The following is a 24,426-nucleotide window of genomic DNA, read 5'->3' on the forward strand; positions in this document are numbered from 1 at the left end:
TACATTTTCATCGCCTATTTCGACTTCAGCAACAATCAATTAACTCTCGTCTAAAAATCATTACTTTAATAAAAACTTGAAATATAAAGATTATTAATATTTACTGAAGATGAGTAATTTCAATATGTCCAGAGTCTATATACGACAGGAACTCACGAACCTAGGACATATGGCACCCCAGGCCATTGTCTTACCAACTCTACCAAGCCCCTGGGGTGATCCTTCATATCATAGTAATATTTACATTCCAAAAATAAAAAAAAATAAATTATATGAAAATTTTTATGTACATCCTCGCAACCACGCGTACTCCCATATGTTAGAGGGAGAAAAAGAAGGATTTTGCTTCTAAAATCAGAGTTATTATGAGGATCAATAAATATATGGAAGTTGCTGAAAAAGAGAAGATAGAGAGAAACAGATATGGAAGTAGCCGGAAAGAGAGTCCCACCAGAAAGTAAAGACAAAGAGAAATAGAGGGGATAGAGACCTTCAAACAAAAAGAAAAAATAAATTAGAGGAGAGATGAAATATTTTGATTTATTATTATTATATTTTATTTTATTTTATGGGTATTTTAGACATTTCAATGACTAAATTGACCTAATGTCTTTATTTGCACAAATTGTAAAATGTAGGGGTTTTTGTGAATAATAGGGGTGAATTGCACATTTGTTATATTAAGAAGGGGTTTTGATACTTGATGAGATTAAATGAATTCGTAACTAAAGTACAATCATTTAATTAAAATTGCTCAAAAATGTGATGCATTTAAGATTTTTGTTCAAAAAGTAAGGATAACTCATCTTTTACTTTTATGGAAGATTTGTCTTCCAATAAAACCTTTCCTTATGAGGTGAGAACATCCTTATTAGAGAATTCATCCAGATTTACTACAACTATTGTGAATTTTTTTCTAAATATAAATTCATTCTTAAATAAATTCTTTTTTATTCTACAAGTATTTCGACATATTATGTAAATGACATTCTTGATCATGTCTTATTTATGGACTCAAAATCTTTAACTTATATTTATAGTAATTAACACCTTTTATTTCAGCTTTGCTAAATATTAAACTTTTGGTTGTAATTCCATATTTGGACATGAATTTAGCACCTTAATATCAGCTATTATTATTAAGGTTTCCATAGTTTCCTATTTTTTTAATTTTTTATTTTAGTATATTGAAATTATATGATTATAAGAAAGTTATTTTGATATTTTTTAATAAGGGCTTGAAGGATATTTTAGACCTTAATAATAATTCTTGATGTATTTGTAATTATTTTATTTGATTTAATCTAATTAAAAAATAAACTTTTAAAATAGACTCCTAACTCTACTTATGTATAATTTTTCTATTTTAAATGTTTCAAATTTTAGCTTTGTTTAGACGATTTACTAAACTAAAACTGGTAACTATTAAAAAATATTTTTAATGATTATCAAATAAATCTGGTCGTATTCCTTGGCTAGGTCAAGGTCAGATTGGCGGGCTAAGTCCAAAGACATATATATATATATATATATATATATATATATATATTATTTTCAAAAAGACAGATTCAATAGTAAGACTTTTAGAATTGGTGATGTCATTGTGTCCTTGTACACTTCCATCTTGTTGTGCAGGAGGGGCTGGTTTATAGTTTTAAAATATGTAAAGACAACTCCGGTCTACAATGATTACCACCATATGCCAGAATAAATTTTCATAACCAAATTTTAAATTATAGGGCACATTAGAATAGTAGTTAAGTCACATTCAGAGACAACGTTGTAGATTGACAGGTAATTGACCGGCCTAATTTTAAAATTTGACTGAAAGGATTAAAATTACGTGAGATTCTTGACTAGAAAACTTTCCTTTCTACTCCTCACATTTCTACTTTAAAAACCGGGCCCAGCTCCGTCCCCATATAAAACAATTTACACCACCAAACAATGCCCAGGCCCAAGCCTATCCAACGAGTTACAAGGGCAGATCATTCGATAACCTAGTAGTTAGTGCTTTCAGTGAATGTTAAAAGTAGTAGATTTCGATTCTTTGCACCTACTAATTCAATTTCTAACTTTTCTCATGTTGTTAGATAGAAAAAAGAGAAAAAAAAAAAAGAAAAAGAAAAAGAAAAAACGAGTTACACAAGAATTTTGAAATTTTGAAGGTCCAATCAAAATTATGAACAAAGGAAAACAGGGCTCATTAGGTTACGTTGTTATGCTTTCCTTTCCTGTCACTTTCCTTTCCCGTCTTCCTAATTTCCTTCGGTATTAAACAATTCTAAAAGTCGTAAATATGAATCAAATCATATGAAATCAAAGAAGCAAAAACGCTCCACCCCCAATGCCAATGGGTTTGGGTTGTTCTGAGTGAAGAATGAAAAATACTAGCATCACTATGCGGCTCCATTGTTACATAGTTTTGTGCTTTTTGGGTTCACACTCTCTCTTCCCAATTTTTGCCGCAGCTTTTGACACCATAACCGCAACACAACCTCTCACACAAGACCAAACCATCGTCTCCTCCGACCAGAGATTCGAATTGGGCTTTTTCACACGAGGCAACTCATGGTATGTAGGTATATGGTACAAGAACATCCCAGACACAGTTGTCTGGGTTGCTAACAGAGACAACCCTCTCAAAGACTCGTCTGGGGCCTTCAGGATCGGAGACGACGGCAACCTTGTCCTGGCCGACTCATCGTCGAATTCCATATGGTCATCAAATCAATCGACAACAACAAGCAATACAATTGCACAGCTCTTAGACTCTGGAAACTTGGTTCTTCGAGTGGAAAACGATGTCAACCCTGAAAACTACATATGGCAGAGCTTTGATCATCCTACGGACACGCTGTTGCCGGGGATGAAGCTCGGATGGGACTCGAAAACCGGGTTGAACCGGTACTTGACGTCGTGGAAGAGCAACGACAATCCATCCTCCGGTGACTATACCTTCAAGCTCGACCTTGATGGCTTTCCAGAAGTTTTCTTGTCAAACAAACAGAAAAGAACTTATCGAAGCGGGCCGTGGAATGGAATCAGATTCAGTGGCGTACCGGAAATGACTCCGATCTATAACATCACCTTCGACTTTGTTATGAGCAAAAACGCGGTGTACTATTCGTTTGAGATTCATGACAGTCCATTGATTTCGAGGTTACTGGTGAACCACTCTGGATTGCTTCAGCGCTACACATGGATCGATGACGACAAACAATGGAATCTTTTTTGGTATGCTCCGAAAGATCAATGTGATATTTATAAGGAGTGTGGTCCTTATGGGATATGCGATACAAACTCTTCGCCGGTTTGCAAGTGTATGACAGGGTTCGAGCCCAAGAACGCGCAAGCCTGGGAATTGAGGTATGGGCTTGATGGGTGTACTAGGAAGAGCAAGTTGAATTGCAACGACGATGGGTTTTTGACAATGAGGCATATGAAATTGCCCGACTCTTCCAATCCTTTTCTGGACGAGGGTATGAGCCTGGCCGATTGTGAGAGGATGTGTCGGACCAATTGTTCGTGCACAGCTTATGCCAATGCTAACATTACCGGAGGTGGTTTTGGGTGTGTGATTTGGACGACCGATCTTCTCGATATTAGGCAGTATGCTATGGCCGAGGGCGGTCAAGATCTGTATGTTAAACTGGCAGCTTCTGATCTAGGTACGTTTTGTTTTATTTTATTTTATTCAATTTGAGTTCTGAGTTGTTAGATTTTTGCTTCAATCTGCCCGATTATACACACTCTGTTTTGATTTTGATTATGTTTGGCGCACATTAACTCCCCCATGTCCGTCAAATACTATAAGTTAATCAGGTGTGTAAGAAGAACTAAGAACTTCAGAATAAAAATAATAATAAAATAATAATAAAATGTATATTAATAAGTTTAATAAGCATACTTATTTTGACTAATGTAAGTGTGTATTTTTTGTCAAGAAAAAAAAAAAAAAAAGTAAAAAAAAATGCAAAGTATACCTATTTTGACTAAAATGTCACTGAAATCTTGACGTGTGTGTGTGTGGTGCTTTTTTAGATTTCTTTGGCTCAAGAATTATAAAGTTTGTTCTTATCTTTATGTTTGTGGACTATACTGATGTTTTTTTGTTGAGTTTGAAAGAGTATAAACTTTTTTTCAACATGAAAAATGAAATTAAAACCCGAACCTATCTATTGTCCGAATAAGGTCGCCAAGCATCCATAGCCTTCTGATGGAACACGTGGGTCTCACTTGTTGCATCTCTTTATGATTGGGAATTGTTTGATCGTCTTTCTCTTGATTTTCAAATCTTTAATGACTCCTACCTTGGTTTGTGATTGTAAATCGGATTTTCAATAAGGTAATGAAAATAGAAATCCAAAATTTGAAACGTTAGGTTTTATGTGTACATCAGCCGAAAGTACATTTGGCATGTTTAAATCACATATGCTTTTATTGTAGACTATGCAATTGTGGGTCATATTTCAAATCAAGCTCAGAATCCAAGTAGTATGTTGTTTTCTGCATTTATGACCGGGTCCTTGAATGGTTGCGTGACATATTATTAGGCCTTTAATTATGTGTTGTGATTACGATTAGTCGCTTTCGGGGTTATTGGCCCGCCAAAAAGATTGTGGGGTTGGACCAGACCACCAATTTCAATTCTTGGACGGCATATGGGCCCAACTAACTTGTTCGGCTCCGAATCTAACGACTACCAGCCGACATCTTTGACTTTGTTGGTGGCTTTGGATTCATCACACATAAAATGCCAAAAACAATTACAATAAACTCTGTAGCCATATATACATAAAATTATAAAAAATTTATATAAAAGTAGAAACAATTTTATTACATTAATGTGTCTCAGTATATTATTTTTTTATAATAAATTTATATATTCAGTATGTGGTACATAAAAGTATTTCAGTATATTATTTTTAAATTTATTATAATAATAAATTTATATGTTTAGTACGTATGCTTTTAGAATAACACAAATTACCTATTTATTATGAATTTTTATTTTAAAATTAATATAAGTTGTTTAAAAAGTTTTTATAAAACTCAAATTAGAAGAGTTTCTATAAAACTCAAATTACTTATTATAAGTTTTTTTTTTTAATGAAAGAAAATCTAATTAGATAAGAAAATATATAAATAAAATAAATAATTTAGTCTTTCTAATTAAACAAGGAAATATATATAAAAAAATATAAATAATTTAGTCTATTTAGTCTCCACATCTTTTCTAATTTTATAAATAATACATAAATAAATAAAATATTAGTAGATTGTAATAAAAAATCTTGATTTTGATATTATTTTAGGAGTTTGAAAATAAGCTTATCAATAATTTAATTCCTATTGTAAAGTTCAATTAAAAATTATATTTTTATCTCTTTTACCTTGTGTCAATTTTATGTTCATGAATATTTTAGAATTTACAATTATTTAATTACTTTGTTAAATATTAATTTTAAATTAAATTTTACTTAATATATGTATATATTTATATGAATTAGCATTTCTTATGGATATCGAACTATTGCAATCCAACCATTTTTTCAGTAGAATATACATTTTACAGCTTCAATTCACTCAAATGTAGTAAATGATGTAAATTTGGGTGTTGCATTTGCACTTGCACTTGTTGTCTTCTATTCTACCTACGGTTCTTGCGATGTCATCAATTTACATATTTCCACACATTGGACATGATCAAATAGTCAGTTAGGATCCTTAGAAATATAATGAACAACTTTCAATATGCTCAAACCATATGGAACATCACTATTAACAGTTTATTCATTGCATTACAAGGTAAGAGTAATGGATCTGGAAATAGTTCCAACAAAACTAAGCGAAACGCCATGGTGGCGGGGATTACAGTTGGTATATGTGTTCTGCTATTTGGACTAGCTTCATGTTTTATATGGAAGAGGAGGTCATTGCAACGCGCGGTAAATGGAAGACACATGAAAGGTACGAGAAACTTGTATGCTTTTGAAAAATGAGCAAGGACTTTGCAGTATAATATATATCTGTATGTTTATGTATTTCTCACCATCTAAAATCAGCAGGTCCACTGCAAAGAAGTAAAGATTTTTTACACAATGAATCAGTTATTCCAAGTAGAAGAGACTACTCGAGTGAGGGTACAACAGAAGAGCTGGAGTTACCGCTGCTTGATATTGGAACCATAGTGATGGCTACTAATAATTTCTCTGATGCGAATAAGCTAGGAGAAGGTGGTTTTGGTTGCGTTTACATGGTAAGTTCCAAGTGAATCATGTTGATAACATACATATATGGAAATGTCAAAGGTACTAATAGTGACTGCTATGGGTTGCAATTACAGGGTATGGTAGAAGGTCAAATAATAGCAGTGAAAAGGCTCTCAAGGAATTCCGGGCAAGGAATTGAAGAATTCAAGAACGAAGTTAGACTGATTGCGAGGCTTCAACACAGAAATCTTGTTCGACTCCTTGGCTGTTGCATTGAGATGGAAGAAAAGATGTTGATATACGAGTACATGGAGAACAGAAGCCTCGATTCCATTTTATTCAGTTAGTCCCCTCTCACTACACTTTTTATATCAAGTTTAACAAGATTGTGATTGTTGACATGCATAATACATATATAAATTGATATATAGAGTTAATATTCATGGCATCTACTAAGTTGAATGAAAAATATTCCAGACAAAGAAAGGAGCTCACTATTAAATTGGCAAAGGCGTTTCAACATCATCAATGGGACTGCTCGTGGTCTTCTATATCTGCACCAAGATTCAAGATTTAGAATTATCCATAGGGATCTCAAAGCAAGCAACATTCTACTTGATGCAGAAATGAATCCAAAAATATCAGACTTTGGCATGGCAAGAATTTTTGGAGGAGATCAGACCGAAGCAAATACAAAGAGAGTAGTTGGAACTTAGTAAGCACTGTTAAAATTCCTGCACTAGTACCATCACAAACTTCAAATTCATCATATTGCTTATTACACTTCATTGGGTATTGTGCAGTGGTTATATGTCTCCTGAATATGCAATGGATGGCATCTTCTCCGTAAAATCTGATATTTTCAGCTTTGGTGTTCTGGTGCTGGAGATAGTAAGTGGTATGAAGAACAGAGGATTCTACAGTACTAACAATCATCTTAACCTTCTTGGATATGTAAGTGGAATATATTCAATGAATTTTCTTGTGGCAGTCATTTTTTAGATTTTTAATTCAGTGAGATTAGTAACCAAGCAAGTGACATTGAAATGTTACAGGCATGGAGGCTATGGAAGGAAGGAAAAGGCATAGAAATAATTGACTCATCGACAGGTGCTTCTTGCTCTCCATGTGAGGTGTTGAGATGCATACAAGTTGGCCTTTTGTGCGTTCAAGAACGAGCAGAGGATAGACCAACCATGTCGACTGTGGTCTTGATGTTGAGCAGTGAAACTACATCAATGCCGCAGCCAAAACACCCTGGTTTTTGCATTGGAAGGCCTATTGAAACAGATTCATCTTCAAGTAAACAACATGAATCATGCACAGTGAACCAAGTTACAGTTACTACTATGATAGATGGCCGGTAGTTAGACACGACCTCAGCTGGCTAGAACATTTGGAACTTCTCTGTTTGTATATATATTTTTTTTTTGTCAATTTTGTGTAAGGTTAAAGAATTAGTAGATCTCTTTGATGTAAATTCAGGTAGTTCAGTTACAAGTTCAAATATTAATCCTCACAGATGAAAGATTAATTGAGTTTTTTTTTTTTTCCCCTAGATAAGTTGTAATTATATGATTTCCTGAACTTTCTAAATAATATGCCCCTACTAATCTTCTCAGCTAAAAGCTGGGTGTACGATATGGTAGTAGTACTGTACTGCTAAATGTCCTGAATTGGTGCTGCATTATTTACATTTCTAACAGACTCCGTTGTGCGCTCCACTAAATGCTATCTTCTTAGGTTTTTTTTTTTTCCATTTTCTTCCAACACGCCTTCCCATCAAAAAAGTTGGATCTTCAATCAAAGCTGATCTGTTTAGGAATTAAGGATTCTGGCTTTTCATCAGAATTATGATAACTTTAGAAATTATCATTGGCAAAGGCTGATCGAGAAGACTGAAAAAACTGTTGTATCTGACATTATGCAACGGTGCAGCAAAGCTCTACGGGGTGCAGAGACTTGTAAATTTTGAGTCAATGTTGAAATGATGATGCACATGCATATGCATAGCCGGTACAGACACAGATAAGGAGGAAAAGAACAATGAATGATTTTCTTCAGCCATAAGAACAATGAATTTACATAGATACCTTCCATTCTTTGTCTCTTTTTTTCTTCATTGCAGAGTTACCCTTCAAACGATGTGGGTTTTATGACTTATTTACTATCACTAGTATTATCTTACTATTTTAATACTTTATCCAGTATTATTGTAATGAAGATCGATTTCATATCTCGTGTGGGTAGACTTGATTTTTGTACTCTCTTTTATTAGGGTTTTATTGCTAAGACTTCAGGACATAGCCCTTCAAACTTTCAAAGGCTAAACTTTTCAAAAGTGGTATTCCTCTTCCCCAATTTGGTCAATGAAATACGGCTTTAATATTTAGATTCACACTGCACTTTTATATTAGAACTGAATAATGTGCAAACACTTTAATGTTTTTTAAGTTTATTTTCAACATGAGATGGCTAACTGCAAAAGCAAAGCTTCACATTGGAGATATGCTTATGCAGAGGATATCATACTACATTTAACCATTGTTCCATTGTTGTCCATTATAATGAGTGTTCTTAGTTCTGCTGTTCTGTGTCATACTGTAGCTTTAATTTTCTTTCATACAGCAATCTCCATAGCAATTGACACATTAAGTCTGTCCCAATCAATTATTGATGGCCAAACCTTGGTATCTGCCAGAGAAAAATTCCAGCTTGGTTTCTTCAGTCCAAACAATTCAAATAATCGATACTTAGGAATTTGGTACTACAACATCACACCTCAAGCCATTGTCTGGGTAGCAAACAGAAATTACCCCATTAATGATTCATCAGGTGCCGTGAAGATTGGGGACGATGGGAATTTGATCCTTTTCCACCACACACAAAGTATCGACTGGTCTATAAATTATATCAAGAATATGTCATCAAAATCTATTGTTGCACAGCTCCTAGACTCCGGAAATCTTGTTTTGAGGGATGAAAGCAACGGGTTCAAAGAAAGCAACCTTTGGCAAAGCTTTGATCATCCCTCGGATACTTTGTTAACAGGCATGAAGCTGGGATGGGACTTGAGAATTGGTTTAAACCGATATCTCACTTCATGGAAGAGTGAAGATGATCCTTCTCCTGGTGAATTCACTTATAGTCTCAATCACAAGGGTCCACCACATTTAGTCCTTCGCAAGGGATCGGTTAAGATATTTCGTAGTGCAACATGGGATGGAGTGCAGTTCAGGGGGTTCTCTATTAGTCCTGACCTTGCCTTCATCCCCAAGGTTATCTCTAATACAGAAGAGGTGTATTTTGAATCTGCCTTCTACAATGATGAGTCTACTCTAACAAGGTTGATGTTAAGTCACTTTGGTGAATCTCAACGCCTTGTCTGGAACAGTAGTAGCCTTGAATGGGTTGTCAAGTATAAAACTCCCAGCGATGATTGTGATAATTATGCTGTGTGTGGTCCTAATGCTATTTGCACAATTAGTGATCTAAGCATGTGCAGCTGTTTGACTGGATATATGCCTAAATCATCACAAGACTGGGAAGAATTTAAAAGGTCGGGTGGATGCATTCGCAAAAATCAGTTGAATTGTCCTGCAGGAGAAGAATTTATAGAGATTGCGGGTGTGAAAATGCCTGATTTGTTGCAATTTTGGGTGAACACTACAATGACCATTGAGGAATGTAAAGCAGAGTGCTTGAAGAAATGTTCTTGTACAGCTTATGCTAATTTATATGCTACTAATGGGGGTAGCAGTTGCTTGCTCTGGTATGAGGATCTCATTGATGTCAAAAAAACTAATAGAAAATGGTAATCAGAAGCTTTACATTCGTGTTACAGCTTCAGAACCAGGTACATCCTATTTAGCCTGTTCTAGAAACGCATTAAATAGATTTGCTGAAACTTTTGGCTTGTTTAGATTGATTTTTCAACTATATTGTTTTCCTAGAGTTCAAGTCATATTCCAAGATGAAAAAGAGGGTGGCTTTGGCAATCACGGCATCAATTGTTTTCTTTGTGCTGTTCATTGTCTCTCATATCATTTGGAAGAGATCACAGCAAAGAAGTAAGTTTTCTATATTTTTTTTCATACTCTAAATTTTTTAGACGGGCAAGAAGAGAGTGGACATTACTTGGTGCAATGTCAATAAGTATCGACCACCAAGTGTGAGGAAGTAAGTTTTAGTTTCATGATCATCTCTTTGTCAATCTGTGTAAGTAATGGTACAAGTCAAGTTTAGACCTAGTCCACCCCTCCCAACACCTTCCATTATAGCGAAGAAGGCACACGTCTAGCATTCGGGGACAGAAAAGACTTGGAGAAGGAAGTTCTCCCTAGGGCAGGAATGGAGAAAGGTTGGACATATTTGTGGGATGATAACCATTTCTTTAAAGGGAACCTATTTGTAGGGTATTCAGCCAAAATTCACCTTGTCCATCCCTCTCAACACCTTCCTTTATGGGACACTATTCCACGTAATAGCCATAAACTACAAAAGCAAGTAATACCACATCATTCTTACCAGATATAATAAGTACCCATTTTCATCCCATTTCTTTAAAATGAATCTATTTGTAATTTTGTACAGCGGTCAACCAAAGTTCTGGATCACAATTTGTCAAATTGGAGGGCCTGTTCGCCAAGGATTAAGGAAACATTCTGTATTCAGATAGATGTAAAAGTATGGAAGTATAAAATAATAAGTAGATCACAAGGCTCACAAATAAAAAAGAGAACTTATCCAATGATTTAAAAGTAACTTTTGGGAGTGATTACAGTTGACTGTATGTCATTGTTTTGCTTTGCTTAAGTATCAAGAAAGTGATGCAGGTGATGATGATGTTCTTAAATATTGATTCATTGATGGAATGACAGAATTATTAGAATTTTAAATTATGTGCTTCTAAAGTGAACTTGCTATGCGTTGAAGGGTTTTTGCTTTTTATTCTAAAATACAGACAAGGAAACCATAAAAGCGATCCCAAGCTAATTAATTATTTTGAAAAATTTGTTGATTGAATTAGTCTCTCTAAAAGAGTATACCTGTCCCTGTCCGTGACTAATAGACAATCCTGTTGGAAATTATATCTTAACAGTTGGTGTTTGAATAAAAATTCCTACACGGAATAGGAGGAGAAGGAATATGATTTTCCCACCAAATTCCCCATTTTGACAATGTTACATGAGCACATTTGAAATTATTCAGTGATCGATCAACCTGTAACAAAGAAAAAGGAAAAGAGTTTTAATCATCCAGCCATGTCAATTGGATGGGGTACAGTCATGAATAATATTGTCGTGGGGAAAATCAAGAAAATGATGTATTAAAGAAAGTGACAAATGTAGTAAACTAGGTAGTTGAACCATGTAATTTATGTTGAAGTTAAATATATTGTATGCTTACATATTCTACATGTAATTTATGTTGAAGTTAAATATATTGTATGCTTACATATTCTACCTAACAGAATTAATATCATGGAGTTTAAAGATAACCCGGAATTTTTTATAACTTGATCCCATTGGTCAGTTGGCCATGTTCAGATTGAGACCCAAAAAAGACATGTTAACTATTTGCTACCCAATCTTGCCATCTGCTATAGTGCTGTGATTAACAGGTATACAGCTGGAGATCCAATCAAGAGGTGAGGAGAACCTAGAATTGCCCATCTTCGATATGTTCACTGTTGCAGAAGCAACTCATAACTTTTCTCCTTCAAACAAGATTGGAGAGGGTGGTTTTGGACCAGTTTACAAGGTAATTTCAATTCCATTGCTGAAGTCACCTATACTTGAAAGAAGCAGCAAAATGAACAATACCCAACTAATTGATATGGTGGTTGGAAACTGCAGGGACAACTATCAACTGGACTAGAGATAGCAGTGAAGAGGCTTTCACAGAGTTCCCATCAAGGTCTCAATGAATTCAAAAATGAGGTCAGGTTGATTGCCAAACTTCAACACCGAAGTCTAGTTAGGCTTCTGGGATGTTGCATTCAAGGAGAAGAGAGAATGTTGATTTATGAGTACATGCCCAATGGAAGCTTGAACTCCTTCATTTTTGGTTTCCTCTCAATCCTTCTTAAAGTTGATCAATCGAATCTTATACTAGATATGGAAAAAAACAGAAGTAGTTTACTAATTAAAGAAAGTATATCACTTTATTAACTCTTAAAAGATCCAGATTTAGATATACTATTTCAACCTTCTTTAATATGATCCAAAACTGGTCCAGGTAACACAAGCAGTAGTTTTTTGGTATGGAGGAGGCGCTTTGATATAATTGTTGGGATTGCCAGAGGGCTCCTTATCTTCATCGAGATTCAAGATTAAGAATTATTCACAGGGATCTTAAAGCTAGCAATGTGCTCCTAGACACTGAGATGAATCCCAAGATTTCAGATTTTGGCACGGCAATAGTTTTTGGAGGAGATCAATCATCAGCAAAAACAAACACAGTGGTTGGAACTTAGTAAGTATTCGGAAGAATTATTTCGCCCATTTTCGTTTTACCAACTCATGTTCAATTTTTGGTGATTTCTTCATGTATTTTGATCAGTGTTGTTAAAGGCACGCCTAGGCTCAAGGCACAGGTCTAGCGCCAGTTGTTATCCTAGGTTCACTGATGTTTACTAGGCGAGCGCCTCGGTTTCGCCTCGTCCTGTTTGTCAGGCGTGCCTCACTGATTTTATTATTTTTTAAATATGATTATTCTATTTCTTAAGCCAAAAAGGTTACTTTTGGTAACTTAATAAATAAATAAGAAAGCCCAAGCGTACATGAGAAGGAACTTTTGTTCGAAAGAATAAACAAATAAGAAAGCGCAAGAGTCAAAGTGTCAACCGAACAAAGAAATAGTGAGATTGTGAGACGGACAACGAAGCCCTACTTACAGAGACGAACGGTGAAGCCACATCAGTTCTTTCTTCTTCTTCCCTCTCTTCTCCTCTACTCCTCTCTTCTTATCTTTGTTTACATCTCTCTCTCTTCGTGTAGTTCTCTTCTCTCTGTCTTTTTTTTTTTTTTGGTCTCTATTTTATCTCCTTTTTTTTCTTTTTCTCTCTCTTCTCGTCTACTTCTCTCTCTTCATCTAGTGCACTTTTTTTTGGCTCTATTTTTTCTTTTCTTTTCCTGTTAATTGTTTTTTTCCCGGTTAACAGATTTATTTCTATTTGTGCTCTGTTTTGCCATTAAAAAAAACAAATTATGCTTTGTCTAAGAAAACAAATTTGTGCTCTATTTTATGGTTGTTGGATGCTTCTATAGTTGATGGATTTACTTTTTTATATTTGATATTAATTTTTTGAATATTGATATGACTTATGAGATATGAATGCTTTTATGCTAGTGTAAATTTTTAATTGTGCGCCTCACTTCACTCAGGCATGCGCCTCGCGCCTAGGCTCCAAAGGACCTCTAGTGCCTTAGTGTGCCCTGGACCTTTAATAACACTGATTTTGATAATGGCATGCAGTGGTTATATATCTCCAGAGTATGCAATTGGTGGGATCTTTTCGATAAAATCAGATGTCTTTAGCTTCGGAGTTCTAGTGTTGGAAATAGTGAGTGGCAAACAGACAGTTTCACCATCCTGACCATGATCTTAACCTTCTTGGACATGTAATCTCATAGCTAATTAAGGCCATTCTCTTCCTTTTTGGAATATCTGTGGAATGTTATTTCTTGATATGTATGTTCTATTAATTTCAGGCATGGAAACTATGGGATGAAGAAAAAGCATCTGAGCTAATAGATCCGCTGATGGAGGATTTGTTTCCGATGTCTGAGGTATTAAGATGCATGCAAGTAGGCCTTCTGTGTGTGCAACAACGACCTGAAGACAGGCCAACAATGTCATCAGTGCTCTTAATGTTGGATAGTGAGAGTGCAATGCTGCCACAACCTAAGCAACCAGGTTTCTACACATTGAGGAGTCCTTATGGGAGTGAGTCTTCGCTAGCTGGAAGAATTTGTACAACGAATGAGGTAACTAATTCCCTGATAGAGGGTCGATGAAAGATCCATTTATGATCCATTTATTTGTCAAGAAACAAATAATTCAGTTCTTCTACCAGTATAGTTTATTCTTCAGGCTCATGCTGGATGTAATTTTAATACGATATGTTATAGTTGGTAGCATCAAGTGGAATGATTCGAAGAAAAAGAGTACAGAAGTTGCAAGGTTGAAAGTCCCCAATAAAATTTCTTTCTTCTAATTTTTCTGACTTTTGTTGCTCATTTTCGTCCTCGGGTAGGACTCTCCTAGGGTGCTAACTGATCATTTTATGCTAACATGATAATAAATGGGTCTAAAAAAAGATAACACAAATGAAAAACCAGAACAAATGCACAAGCAGAGAGAATGTATAAACAAAAAATAAATAAATGAACAGCAGGGGAAAAGAGAGGAAAAGACCTTGAATACCTTAAAATAAAATTAAAGAGCAGAGGATTCTACAAGAAAAACAATCATCTTAATCTTTTTGGATATGTAAGTGAAAAATATTCAATGATTTTTCTTCTACCAGTCATTTATTTATTTATTTATTTTTATTCCTAGTCACATCTTTAATTCAGTGAGATTAGTAAAAAGGAAAATGACATTGAAATGTTATAGGCATGGAGGCTATGGAAGGAAGGAAAAGGCATAAAAGTAATGGACTCATCTATGGGTGCTTCTTATTTTCCCATAGGTGAATTGTAATTATATGATTTCATGAACCTACTTCTGAGAAAATTTTTGTGTTGTTTCTAAATAGTATGTCCCTACTAGTCTCTTCTCTGCTGCATTAAGCAGAGATAAGGACTTCTTATACTAAGTTGCAAAACCATAAACCACATTCTTGAGAGATAATTTCATCTTTTGAAAGAAATTGAGGATTTCAAAAGGTACGGAGAGAAGTAATATTTCATTATTACAACCACCCACCAATTGTTTTATGGCTTGTTCACTTATCTGTCTCTTCTCATTCTGTATTCTCATCTTTATTTTCATACTCTTCTGATCAGTTTGGTCATTATGCACAAAAAGGAAATTACCATAGTCCTTTGAATCATAGATACGATCCTAAATATTCCTGACAGGGCAGAACATATAACAGAAACATAATGCAGCAGTTACCGGGTGAAGTGTCTGAAGCCATAAATCTGGGGCTTATGGCAAATTGACTAGGTACTTTAGGTTCTGTATCACCACATGCGTGTTATAACCCAATTTCATGTCATGGAAGAGGCATTGTCAGGAATCAAAGGAGTCTAAAATTCAACTGCTACGACTGCAGGGTGGAAAGAAAAGGGCTGACTCACTGACTGGAGTTGGGGGTGTGATATGGTAGTAATAATGTATTGCTAACTGTTCAATAAGTACTAGTGCTTGTGTTGCATTACTTACATTTCTAACAGATTAAGACTCGGTCATACACTTCACTAAATCCTATCTTCTTGCCAAAATTAACTAGATTACGTTGATCTGAACATCTCAATGAATTGTGTGGGATTATATTCACATAGGCTTTATTGAGTTGAGGTGAATCCTTTTCTTTGGAGAATTGAAACAATGCATGTGGTTTTCTACCAACGCGCCTTCCCAGCAAAAAAGTTAATAACTTCAAGCAAAGCTGATCTGTTTAGCAATGGTTGACACTGAAATCCAAAAATCAAGAATTCTGGCTTTTCATAAGAATTATGATAACTTTAGAAATTATCATTGGAAAAGGATTCAAGAAGTCATGAAGCTGATCAAGACCGAAAACTGTTACATGAACTGGTATCTGACATTATGGAAACCAACAGGCCTGTGGCCTAGCAGTACAAGGCTCCTACCTCCCAAAGGGAGGTCAGGGGTTCGAACCTCAGTGGAGGCAGTGTGTGAGTCCCAACTAGGAAAAAAAAAAATGGAATGGTGCAGCAAATCCCTGTGAAGTGTAATTTTTGAGTAATGTTGAAATGAACATACACATGCATAAGCATAGTCCGGTAAAGACACAGACTAGGAGGAAAAAAACAATGATTTTCTTCAGCCATCAGCGAATTTAGATTTTAGATGGATTTATTTATAATTTACATGGCTACTTTCCATTCTTTATGTTCCCTTTCTTCTTCATTGCAGATCCATCCTTCAAACTATATGGAGTGCCTTACTTTTTATGTTACTTATAATCCATATTATTTTTTTAATACTTCATTATAGAAGTTTATTGTAAGGAAGATTGAATTCATACCAAGTGTAGATCTTCTTTAATTTTTGTATTTTCTTTTATTGTTTTATTGCTAGGACACAACCCTTCAAACTTTCAAAGGATAATCTTTTCAAAACTGTGGTATTTCTCTTCCCAGATTCGGTCAATTAAATACTTTTATATGATTTTAATTATTTACATTCACACATCACCTTTCGATTAGAATTGAATTTGCAAACACTTAAATGTTTTTTAAGTTTATTTTCAACATGACAAAGCTAAGGAAAGTTCCTAAGCATTTCATTTCTTCCCAAGTTAGGAATGTAGAATTGAGAGGATTCAATTGCAAAAGCAAAGCTTAACATTGTAACAGCATCACATAACCTGTAGATATACTTGTGCAGAGCTCTTGACTTAGGTGGGATATCATACTACACTTCGCACTTGTTCTCCAATTTAATGACGATTTCTAGTTCTACCATTCTGTGTCATACTGGTAACTACCATCTACTCTCAAAACTTAAGCTGTTAGAGAAGGTGTAACTTATAAATATAAATTCTTCAACACGCCCCCTTACGTGTGGCTTTCTTTTTGGTCCAACACGTGTATTTCAATTTTTAATTAGGGTGACGGTGAGGTTTGAACTCGAGACCTTTGGCTCTGATACCATATTAAATTTTGGATGCGGAAATAATAAATGCAAATAGGAAAAAGGAAGAGAGAAATATGGATAACACAAGCATATACATGGTTTGGCACTAAGGCCTACATCCATGGACAAAGAGCCACTAAGAGCTACATTTATAATTCAAATCTGTATATTGCTCGAGTACAAGGAGCCTACATATAGGCATGGTAAAGATAAGAAAATATGAAAGATGTACAATAGTCAAAAGAGGCACCATAATTAGGGCCGGCTCGAGCCTTAGGCGAGTTAGGCGGTTGCCTAAGGCCCCAGCCAATAAAAAGGCCCCATAATTTTTTATTCATTTATATATTATAACTTACCTAAACACAATTATAGTATTTCCTTTAATTATTAAACTTCAACGTATAGAGAAATTTAACAGTTGACCTAAAAAATTTCTATTCTTTATCTTTTTTTGACGGCCCCCAAATTTTATTTTCTTTATATATTATTATAACTTACCTAAATATTTTATTTTCTTATATCATTAAACCTCAACAAATACAAAATTTAATAGTGTGCAAAATATTTCTATCCTCGTATTATCTTTTTTTTTTTTCTTTTTTTTTTTTTTTTCTCTCTCTCATCCTCCTTACATCAGCATATATACACACACATTAAAATTAAATATTAAATATATATTTAAGTGAAAATTGTTGAAACTTTCTTATATTTTTCAAAGACTCCTATTAATTTTTATTTTCTCTTTTTTTCTTAATCCTCACATATTTTTTCTCCTCTCTCGTTATAAATTTTGTTTTTTCATCTTCTTCACGGTTACAATTTACAATATCACAATCTCACTCCGGAAAAAGATTTTGAATACACTTATATTCAATTAAAGAATTTATTGGAGCATTAGAGCAAATTATTCGAAATCAGTTTTTATTATTCTATAACTTAAATTAGTTTATAGTTTTATTAATTTTTGTTATCATAAAATTATAAATTTTATTTATATTGTTAAATATGACTATTAGAAAGCACATAGCCAATTAATTAATGATGGAATTAGAGTTTGGAAAAATTTTAGTGATAGGTTTAAAAATCACTAAACAAATAATTAGCTGGCATAAATATATGGATAGATTTAATTAAAAGGCTATTTTATTTTTTTCGCCTAAGGCCTCAAATTGTATTGAGCCGCCCCTGACCATGATTGGTGAAGGATTTTGCTCCACCATTATATAGAAATATTTATAATTGGAAGGAAATTGACCGGATCACCATGATTGGTGGAGGATTTTGCTCCACAATTATATAGAAATATTTATATATTTCAACACTCCTCTTTAAGTTGGAGCATGAATATCATGAATGCCCAACTTGCTAAAGAAACGCCTTGAAAGATGATGAAAAGGTGTCCAGAACAAAGCCGAAACAACGCCAAGAAAGGTCGGAACTAAGCCAGGAAATGGCGGAACTATGCCGGGAAATGGCGGAATAACGCCGGGAAATGGCTGGAACTAAGTCAGGAAATGGCAAAAACTAAGTCGGAAAATGGCCGGAACAACGCCGGGAAATGGCCGGAACAACGCCGGGAAAGGACTATGAAGACATAGAGAATATGCTCTATGATAATAATTCCAATACTCCCCCTCAAATTCTAGATGGGATTACAAGAACAACTTGGCTCTGAATAAATCCTTCAACACATACTTTTGCTTTAATTTTATCTCATACAACAATCTCCGTAGCAATTGACACATTGAGTCCAAACCGTTGAATTGTTGATGGGGAATATCTAATCTCTGGCGGAGAAAATTTCCAACTTGGTTTCTTCGGTCAAAAAAATTCCATCAACCGATACTTAGGAATATGGTACTACAATATCAAACCGCAAACCATTGTCTAGGTGGCAAACAGAAATTTCCCAGTTAATGACACATCAGCTGTCATGAGGATTGGGAGTAATGGAGATTTGATTCTTCTCCACAACACATAAAGTGTCGTTGTCTAGTCATCAAAAACAATTGTTGCGCAGTTCCTAGACTTTGGAAATCTTGTTCTGAGAGATGAGAAGAACGGTTCCAAAGAAAGCTATCTCTGGCAAAGCTTTGATCATCCCTCTGATACTTTGTTACCAGGCATGAAGCTAGGATGGGACCTGAGAATCAGTTTGAACCAATATCTCACTTCGAGGAAGAGTGAAGATGATCCTTCTCCTGGTGAATTTTCTTATGGTGTTGATATTGGTGGACTACCACAAGTTGTCCTCCGTAAGGGTTTTGTTAAGCAGTATAGAAGTGGACCTTAGGACGGAGTTCAATTTGGAAGCACACCCGTTACATCCAATGTTGCCTTCATCCCCAATGTCACCATTAATTCGGAAGAGGTGGTATTATATATATGTACTCTCCGATGAGTCTACTCTAACGAGGTCCATATTAAGATACTCTAGTGAACCTCGACACCTTGTATGGAATAGTAGTAGCCTTGAATGGCTTGTCATGCACTCAATTCCCCAAGACGACTGTGATAAGTATGGCTATTGTGGTCCTAATGCCATTTGCACAATCAGTGATCCTAGGATTTGCAGCTGTTTGACTGGATACATACCAAAATCAGCACAAGATTGGGAAATGCTTATCTGGTCTGGTGGATGCATTAGGAAAAATCCATTAAATTGTCCTGCAGATGAAGGATTTATAAAGCTTAAAGGTGTAAAAGTGCCTGCTTTGTTGCAGTTTTGGATTAACACTAGTCTGACAAATGAGGACTGCAGAGCAGAGTGCTTGAAGAATTGCTCTTGTACAGCTTATGCTAATGTATATGTTACTAAAGGTGGCAATCGTTGCTTGCTCTAGTTCAAGGAACTCATCGATATTCGAAAACTAACAGAACATGGACATCAGAAGCTTTACATTCGTGTTACAGATTCAGAACCTCGTGTTACAAATTCAGAACCAGTTACATGCTATTTAGCTTGTTTTAGAAATGCATTAAATATTATTGGAAAGCTTAGATTGAATTTTTATAATATATATTTGATTTCCTAGAGTTAAAGTCAAAAATCCAAGAAGAAAAAGAAGGTGGTGGTGGCAATCACTGCATCAATTATTCTCCTAGCGCTGTCCATCGTCTCATGTATCATTTGGAAGAGGAGACCTCAGAGATGAAGGAAGTTGTAATGTTTCCGATTTTTCTCATTCTCCATTTTTTGGAATTTTTCTGATTTTTCAAGGGTATTTTCATTTTTTCTCGTTTTGCGTGCCGGACACCGTGGGTTGTGCCAAGTGTGTCAGAGTGTTGATTAAGACCTTTCCTTGAGTTTAGGACTCTTGGAAATGCATTGATTGCCATTTCAACATTTTTCTATTTTTCGGGTCGGGAGGTCCAGGTGGGACCCACTACTGGGATTGTTGTGCACGGGGCTTGTGTCATAGGTCCATTGCATTTCATACATTATTGTTTTGTGCATATTTACCTGATTATTTAATTAATTGTGTGGTGCTAAAGTGATTAATATATATAATAATAATAATAATGTTAATGGTTGATTTTTTTTATCCAGTGGGACTTGCCATTAAAATGAAATCTTATAATGGCTATAAGGTCATTATTTGATTCCATTCTTCCTCACTTTTCATGCCAGTTCTCCTTCTCAGCCACCATTTCATTTTTATTTTTATTTTATTTTTATTTTTTTATTTATCCATTACATCAAACTTAGATCTTCTTTCTTCATTGAGATTTAGACTTTGCAACTGAATGCAAAGTCGACAGGCGTGTCGAGACCTCCGTTTTGATCGGAGCAAATTTCAATTTGGAGCGTTTTGGAATTTCGAATTTTGGAGTGAAATTGGGGCTTTTTCTTCTAAGTGAGGTAGGGGTGCTTTAATCCAAAATTTCTTGGATTTTTTGTGAATTTTCCGTTTAATTTGACTCTAAGCATGCTTAATTTTAATTATCTTGATTGTGTTTGTTGTGGTTGTTGGTATTTAAGGTGATAAATGCATGCTATGCGTTAATTGAGTTTATGAATATGATTAAATTCTTTATGGTGAAAAAGCATGCTTAGTGTTGATGTATTATATGCCCTATGATTTTAAATTGCTATGAAAAGTGATGTTGTAGTTATGAAAATAAATGATTTTATTTTATGCCTTATGTATTTAAGCTGTTGGATTTGCGAATTGAAAGCATGTAAAATGTCATGATTTAAAAATATGAGAATGTAATATTGTGTGGAAATTCATGTTTTAAACATGCTTGAATGATGTGGATGATATGTATGAAATTTCTATATTGTCATGGCATTGAAGGATTTGCATAATTTATGCATTACCATTGGGAAATAAGAGGGAAAAGTTGTTTTGAAAGCAAATGAAATTTTTTTTGGGAAAAATGTTTTTGAAAAGTGGTTTGCGAAAAACCCGAATGCCTAGGTGGTGCCTAGTGGTCCGCGGCGTTAGTGTAGTCTAGAGGGGACTAGGGAGATACCCTAGTGTGGTTGAGCTACCTAGGCCGGATACGATGCCTTGGAGTTGCCTTGTGGTCATGCATAGTTAGCCAATTCTCCTCTTGTGACGCCTTGGAGTCGCCTTGGGTCGGACTGCACTAACGGTTTGGAAAGGTGAAACGGTATTGTTTTGGAAATGGGGAGTGACATTTCATGGCATGGCATATCATTGGCATATATTGCACACTTAGTAGTCGGATGACTTGTGTATGTATTTGTTGAAATTATTACTGTTTTACTTACTTGCCGAGGCATAATTCCGTTTATTTGTACTCTATTCTTTGTGTGGATTCACGGGGTTATAAGAGGTGTGTCATAGACACTTCCTATTGAGCGGTTGGCTCACCCCATCATATTATTACATTTTTTTCAGGTCACGGGAAGGAAGTGGCGGACGACGCTACTTCACAAGTTTGAATGGGTTAGTGGACCATTCTGACATCTTTTATATTAGTGATCTCATTTTTTTGTATAGCCTTGGGATGTCACGTATACTATGTATCGACCTTGGAATTAACCATAGTGTCCTTCGACGACCTCGGGTTTGGGTAAGGACTCGGTAAATGATTCGGACCCTCGGGTTCAGGTCGTTACATAAGTTTTCTTTATTTTTTTCACTCTAAGATTTGAGAAGGGCAAGCAGAGAATGGACATTATTTGCTCTCTTTAAGTTGTGCAAGTAATGGTACAAGTCAAATTTGGACCTAGTCCACCCCTCCCAACACCTTCCCTTATAGCCGAAAAGGCACATGTTCAGCCAAAATTCAACTTGTCCACACCTCTCAACACCTTCCATTATCAGAGACTATTCTGCGTAATAGCCTTAAACTACAAAAGCAAGTAGTACCACGCACATAGTATCAAGAAAGTGATGTCAGGTGATGTTAGATGTTCTTAAAATATTGATTCATTGATGTAATGACAGCATTAATATTTCATATTATGTGTTTCTTGGGTCATCTCAACAAACAATAAAAGGAACTTTCTCCACGTTGAAGAGTTTTTGCTATTTATTCTAAAATACAGACAAAGAAACCACAAACGCAGCCACAAGCTGATTAGTTATTTGGAAATACCTACAATAAGAGTATACTTGTCCCTTATCCCTATCCCTGGCTAATACACACTTCTGTAGGAAATTAAATCTTGAGTTTGTTTGATTAAAAATTTCAGCATAGAATAGGAGAAGGAATATGAATTTCTCACAAAATTCCCATTTTGACAATGTCACAAGAGCACATTCGAAATTATTCAGAGTGTTCGATCAATCTTTAACAAAGAAAAAGGAAAATAGTTTCAATCATCGAGCCATGTCAATTGTGGATGGGGTAGAGTCATGAATATTATTGTTATGGGGAAAATCAAGAAAATGATTTATTGAAGCAAGTGACAAACATAGGAAACTAGGCAGTTCAACCATGTAATTCTATGTTGAAGTTCAATATCAATTCTATGAAACAAAATTAACAACGTGGAGTATAAAGATAACTCAGAATGTCTTCAACATGATCCCATTTGGCCAGTTGGTCATGTTCAAATTGAGACACAAAGAAATGTTAACTATTTGCTACCCAATCTTGTCATCTGCTATAGTGCTGTGATTAACAGGTATATGACAGGAGATCCAATCAAGAGGTGAGGAGAACCTAGAATTGCCCATCTTCGATATGGTCACTGTGGCAGAAGCAACTCATAACTTTTCTCATTCAAACAAGATTGGAGAGGGTGGTTTTGGAACTGTTTACAAGGTAATTTCAATTCTATTACTGAAGTCACCTACACAGAAGCAGCAAAATGAATAGAATCCAATTAATTGGTTTGGTGATATTGTAGGGTCAACCATCAACTGGACTAGAGATAGTAGTGAAGAGGCTGTCAGAGAATTCTCATCAAGGTCTCAATGAATTCAAAAATGAGGTCAGGTTGATTGCCAAACTTCAACACAGAAATCTAGTTAGGCTTCTGGGATGTTGCATTCACGGAGAAGAGAGAATGTTGATTTATGAGTATATGCCCAATGGAAGCTTGGACTCCTTTATTTTTGGTTTCCTCTCAATCCTTCTTAAAGTTGTTTAATTGAATTTTTTATTAGATATGGAAAAAACAGAAGAAGTTTACTAATCAAAGAACTGATATAACTTTATTAACTCTTAAAAGATCCAGATTAAGATATACTAGCCAACCATCTTTAAAATGATCCAAAATTGGTCCAGGTTACACAAGAAGTAACTTTTTTATATGGAGGAGGCGCTTTGAAATCATTGTTGGGATTGCTCGAGGGCTCCTCTATCTTCATCAAGATTCAAGATTATGAATTATTCACAGGGATCTTAAAGCTAGCAATGTGCTCCTGGACATTAAGATGAATCCCAAGATTTCAGATTTTGGCACGGCTAGAGCTTTTGGAGGAGATCAATCGTCGGCAAAAACGAATACTGTGGTTGGAACTTAGTAAGTGCTCCAAGATTTTTTCCCCTAACCTACTTATGTTTAATTTTTGGTGATTTATTTATGTCTTTTGACGATGGCATGCAGTAGTTATACATCTCCAGAGTATGCAATTGATGGGATCTTTTCGACAAAATCAGATATCATTGGCTTCGGAGTTCTAGTGTTGGAAATAGTGAGTGGCAAAAGGAACAGACAGTTTCACCATCCTGACCATGATCTTAACCTTCTTGGACATGTAATTTCATAGCTAATTAAGGCCATTCTCTTCCTATTTGGAATTTCTGTGGAATGTTATTCCTTGATATATGTGTTTTATTGATTTCAGGCATGGAAATTATGGAATGAAGAAAAAGCCTCTGAGCTAATAGATCCCCTGATGGAGGATTCGTTTCCAATGTCTGAACTCTGAATTATTAAGATGCGTGC

At 35.2% G+C, this 24,426-nt stretch overlaps 3 protein-coding genes and 1 pseudogene across 4 annotated transcripts; all 4 read left to right on the top strand.

The window, feature by feature from the left end:
• Positions 1-2,069: 2,069 nt before the first annotated feature.
• On the top strand, positions 2,070-7,734 carry LOC132266707 (receptor-like serine/threonine-protein kinase SD1-8). Of its 2 annotated transcripts, none has more exons than XM_059767682.1 (7): positions 2,070-3,671; positions 5,812-5,973; positions 6,072-6,262; positions 6,350-6,557; positions 6,693-6,930; positions 7,019-7,169; positions 7,271-7,734. In XM_059767682.1, the coding sequence occupies exons 1-7, from the start codon at positions 2,381-2,383 to the stop codon at positions 7,580-7,582; spliced, it is 2,553 nt and encodes an 850-aa protein (XP_059623665.1). In that variant the 5' UTR covers positions 2,070-2,380; the 3' UTR covers positions 7,583-7,734. The 2 variants fall into 2 exon arrangements, with proteins under 2 accessions (XP_059623665.1, XP_059623671.1); XM_059767688.1 differs by having other exon boundaries at positions 6,114-6,262.
• An 850-nt stretch (positions 7,735-8,584) lies between these two features.
• Positions 8,585-15,388, top strand: LOC132281734 (G-type lectin S-receptor-like serine/threonine-protein kinase At4g27290). The gene is made up of 11 exons (XM_059783412.1): positions 8,585-9,987; positions 10,060-10,071; positions 10,169-10,285; positions 10,809-10,881; positions 10,999-11,050; positions 11,839-11,978; positions 12,074-12,157; positions 12,520-12,692; positions 13,695-13,782; positions 13,931-14,206; positions 15,305-15,388. Exons 1-11 carry the CDS (start codon positions 8,687-8,689, stop codon positions 15,386-15,388), a joined length of 2,400 nt encoding a protein of 799 aa, XP_059639395.1. The 5' UTR covers positions 8,585-8,686.
• A 3,371-nt stretch (positions 15,389-18,759) lies between these two features.
• Positions 18,760-19,344, top strand: LOC132281745 (S-locus-specific glycoprotein S6-like; annotated as a pseudogene).
• A 193-nt stretch (positions 19,345-19,537) lies between these two features.
• LOC132281754 (G-type lectin S-receptor-like serine/threonine-protein kinase SD1-1) lies at positions 19,538-24,409 on the top strand. The gene is made up of 6 exons (XM_059783428.1): positions 19,538-19,855; positions 23,169-23,297; positions 23,383-23,471; positions 23,875-24,000; positions 24,085-24,235; positions 24,326-24,409. Exons 1-6 carry the CDS (start codon positions 19,538-19,540, stop codon positions 24,407-24,409), a joined length of 897 nt encoding a protein of 298 aa, XP_059639411.1.
• Positions 24,410-24,426: the final 17 nt, after the last annotated feature.

The sequence above is a fragment of the Cornus florida genome, unplaced genomic scaffold, assembly GCF_030987335.1.
Source record: "Cornus florida cultivar Cherokee Brave unplaced genomic scaffold, ASM3098733v1 CherokeeBrave_3.0.0_Hap2_Chr01, whole genome shotgun sequence".
Taxonomy (NCBI): Eukaryota; Viridiplantae; Streptophyta; class Magnoliopsida; order Cornales; family Cornaceae; genus Cornus; species Cornus florida.

Coding starts and splice junctions, on each gene's coding strand:
- LOC132266707 (XM_059767682.1), top strand. CDS start 2,381: ATGAAAAATACTAGCATCACTATGCGGCTCCATTGTTACATAGTTTTG. Junction 5,974..6,071: donor AAATGGAAGACACATGAAAG/GTACGAGAAACT, acceptor TAAAATCAGCAG/GTCCACTGCAAAGAAGTAAA. Junction 6,263..6,349: donor GTTTTGGTTGCGTTTACATG/GTAAGTTCCAAG, acceptor TTGCAATTACAG/GGTATGGTAGAAGGTCAAAT.
- LOC132281734 (XM_059783412.1), top strand. CDS start 8,687: ATGGCTAACTGCAAAAGCAAAGCTTCACATTGGAGATATGCTTATGCA. Junction 11,979..12,073: donor GTTTTGGACCAGTTTACAAG/GTAATTTCAATT, acceptor TGGAAACTGCAG/GGACAACTATCAACTGGACT. Junction 14,207..15,304: donor GAATTTGTACAACGAATGAG/GTAACTAATTCC, acceptor TATTCCTGACAG/GGCAGAACATATAACAGAAA.
- LOC132281754 (XM_059783428.1), top strand. CDS start 19,538: ATGCACTCAATTCCCCAAGACGACTGTGATAAGTATGGCTATTGTGGT. Junction 23,298..23,382: donor GTTTTGGAACTGTTTACAAG/GTAATTTCAATT, acceptor GTGATATTGTAG/GGTCAACCATCAACTGGACT. Junction 24,001..24,084: donor AATACTGTGGTTGGAACTTA/GTAAGTGCTCCA, acceptor GATGGCATGCAG/TAGTTATACATCTCCAGAGT.